At 31.9% G+C, this 2,106-nt stretch overlaps 1 protein-coding gene across 1 annotated transcript in view; it reads left to right on the top strand.

Annotated features, from left to right (window-relative positions):
* The window catches only part of LOC119590707 (COMM domain-containing protein 5-like), a gene marked incomplete at its 5' end in the record, with an annotated part of 5,804 nt that extends 3,861 nt beyond the window's left edge, over window positions 1–1,943 (top strand). Inside the window, 5 exon segments of the mRNA XM_037939393.1 lie at window positions 60–199; window positions 341–447; window positions 668–777; window positions 952–1,098; window positions 1,335–1,943. Coding sequence (XP_037795321.1) covers window positions 67–199; window positions 341–447; window positions 668–777; window positions 952–1,098; window positions 1,335–1,506 — 669 coding nt within the window. The 3' untranslated portion in view covers window positions 1,507–1,943.
* Between the last annotated feature and the right edge of the window lie 163 nt (window positions 1,944–2,106).

The raw sequence follows: 2,106 nt of genomic DNA, 5'->3' as shown, positions 1-2,106 counted from the left end.
TTCATTATTTCATTTTGTTTTACTAATGATATTTGGTATGTGTTAACTGTTTATCCCAGGAAGAAAATGGCAGCAGTTATAGGAAATCCAGGAAGTTCCCAACCCATCCTATTCCCCACTCGTGTGCCCCCTGAAGTCCAAACACTAGCGAAAGCAGCCAATAAGATGGACAAACCATTGTTTCGCAAGATGATCAAATGTGAGAAACGTTTCTGCTTACAGTTGATTTATATGCATTTAGTATCTTTTGATGTCCTGAAGGAAAAAAAAAATTAATTTCGATGCATAACTTTGTCTTACAACTTCATGATGGAGGACTGATAGGTGTCATGTGTTACAGTGGCTCTGGGGTATCTGCAGGAAACTCTAACTCCAGAAGAATGTGAGGCAAGTATGCAGCAGTTGTGTGAATCCAGTAGCCCTTCAGTAACTGAAGAAACTGTAATGGTATGTGTTAACTAATATTATTATTTTTTTTTCATTTACTTAATTATTACTGTGTCAAGTATACAATATGTGGTTGTTTTCCTTTGCTAAACAGAATTCATACATGGAAATATATCTAACATATTAATGACATTATATTTATAGTAAGTTTTCAGCAATTTAACGAAAGTTTAAAAAACTTAACAAGTCCACATAATATTCTTTTCTTTCCCCCCAAAAGAATGTAAGCATACAGTATGCAGGTGTTATTACATTACTAAGGACAGCACTGAGGATAAATACAGTAACAACTCGACAAGACATGCTGGTTGTGGATCTTAAAAATCTTGGGTAAGGAGTGGTTTCCATGTTTACTAGGGTAAGTCACTTAAATATCAATGAAACATTTATTTAGTTATATTCATCTTCATATACAGGAGCAGATAGGTTAAATTAGGTACAGGAGTTTGAAATTAGTTCATTTTCAAAATTTAATATGTATAAATAAGAAAATAAATATTTCAGGTTGCCAGAGGAATTTGCTTCAGATGTCTGTAAGGTTGTGTATGGTCCTGCTCGTCCCGATATAGACTGCCAGCTGATTGCTGCTTCCCCATCACTTCCACATTTGAGTAATCTTGAGTGGAGAGTAGAAGTCACAATTTCCACTAGGTTTGTATATATAGGCTAGAATTAAAAAAGGTCTTCCTTATCAAAATGCTTTAAGTAATTAATGTAATTGATTGTACAGTTCACTGTGTATTTTGGCGATGATAATATTAAAGACATTTCTGATAAATCATTGGAAATTATGTAACAGTACTAAATTGTAAGAAATATAATAGTGCTATGTCAGTTCATTAGAGTAATAATTTTCAGTTTCATTGCAATTAAAATTCATTCCACAGCTGGTTGTCTCGTGTACTGGAGCCTGTTGTTATGATGAGGATGAGTACAAGTGATGGAGCCCTGCACACATTTCAAGTTCCCCTCTCAAAGTTTCATCAACTTAGGTTTACTGTTGCCAATCTTCTACGACAGATGGAGGCTCTAAAAGAATCACCCCTTTGTAAAAAGTAGTTTCCCAATTATGATGTGTGTTGCTTGGAATGTGCAAAACACCTTTGTTTATTGCCAGGTTAAGTGATTTAATGTTTAAGTCTCAATCGTTATGGGTTAAATAAATAAGTGTATTTATAAAGCTTAATTTTACTATGCATTCCAAAATCTGCCAAAAAATCGGTTTTGTAATTTTGGATAGGAGTTAATTTATTCTTTATATTGGAATTCATATTTAATTCCAAACATTAAAATACTAGTCAGTCCATAATGCCTTATTATTATTATGGATTTGGTGATTATTTTCATACATTATCTTGTATTTGCATATATATATATATACACTGCATACAGTGTTTAAATTATTGTTCTGTATATAAAAAGTATTTTAATATAATAAATTATCTACTGAAAACTGTTACAACTCAGATTGTAAGAATAAAAGTATTGTTTTTAAATTTGTTTGAATAGTGGTTGGATTAGGTCAATGCCATGGTATAAATTTGTTCCCCCCAATTTTTTTTTGACAAGTATTGTAATTGCTAAATACAAAATTCAATCAGTTATTATTACAAAAAATAATTATTGGTGACTTACTGTCTCAAGAATAAACCAAAGACC

Source organism: Penaeus monodon, chromosome 27, assembly GCF_015228065.2.
Source record: "Penaeus monodon isolate SGIC_2016 chromosome 27, NSTDA_Pmon_1, whole genome shotgun sequence".
Taxonomy (NCBI): Eukaryota; Metazoa; Arthropoda; class Malacostraca; order Decapoda; family Penaeidae; genus Penaeus; species Penaeus monodon.
This window is presented reverse-complemented; position numbering and strand designations above follow the sequence as displayed.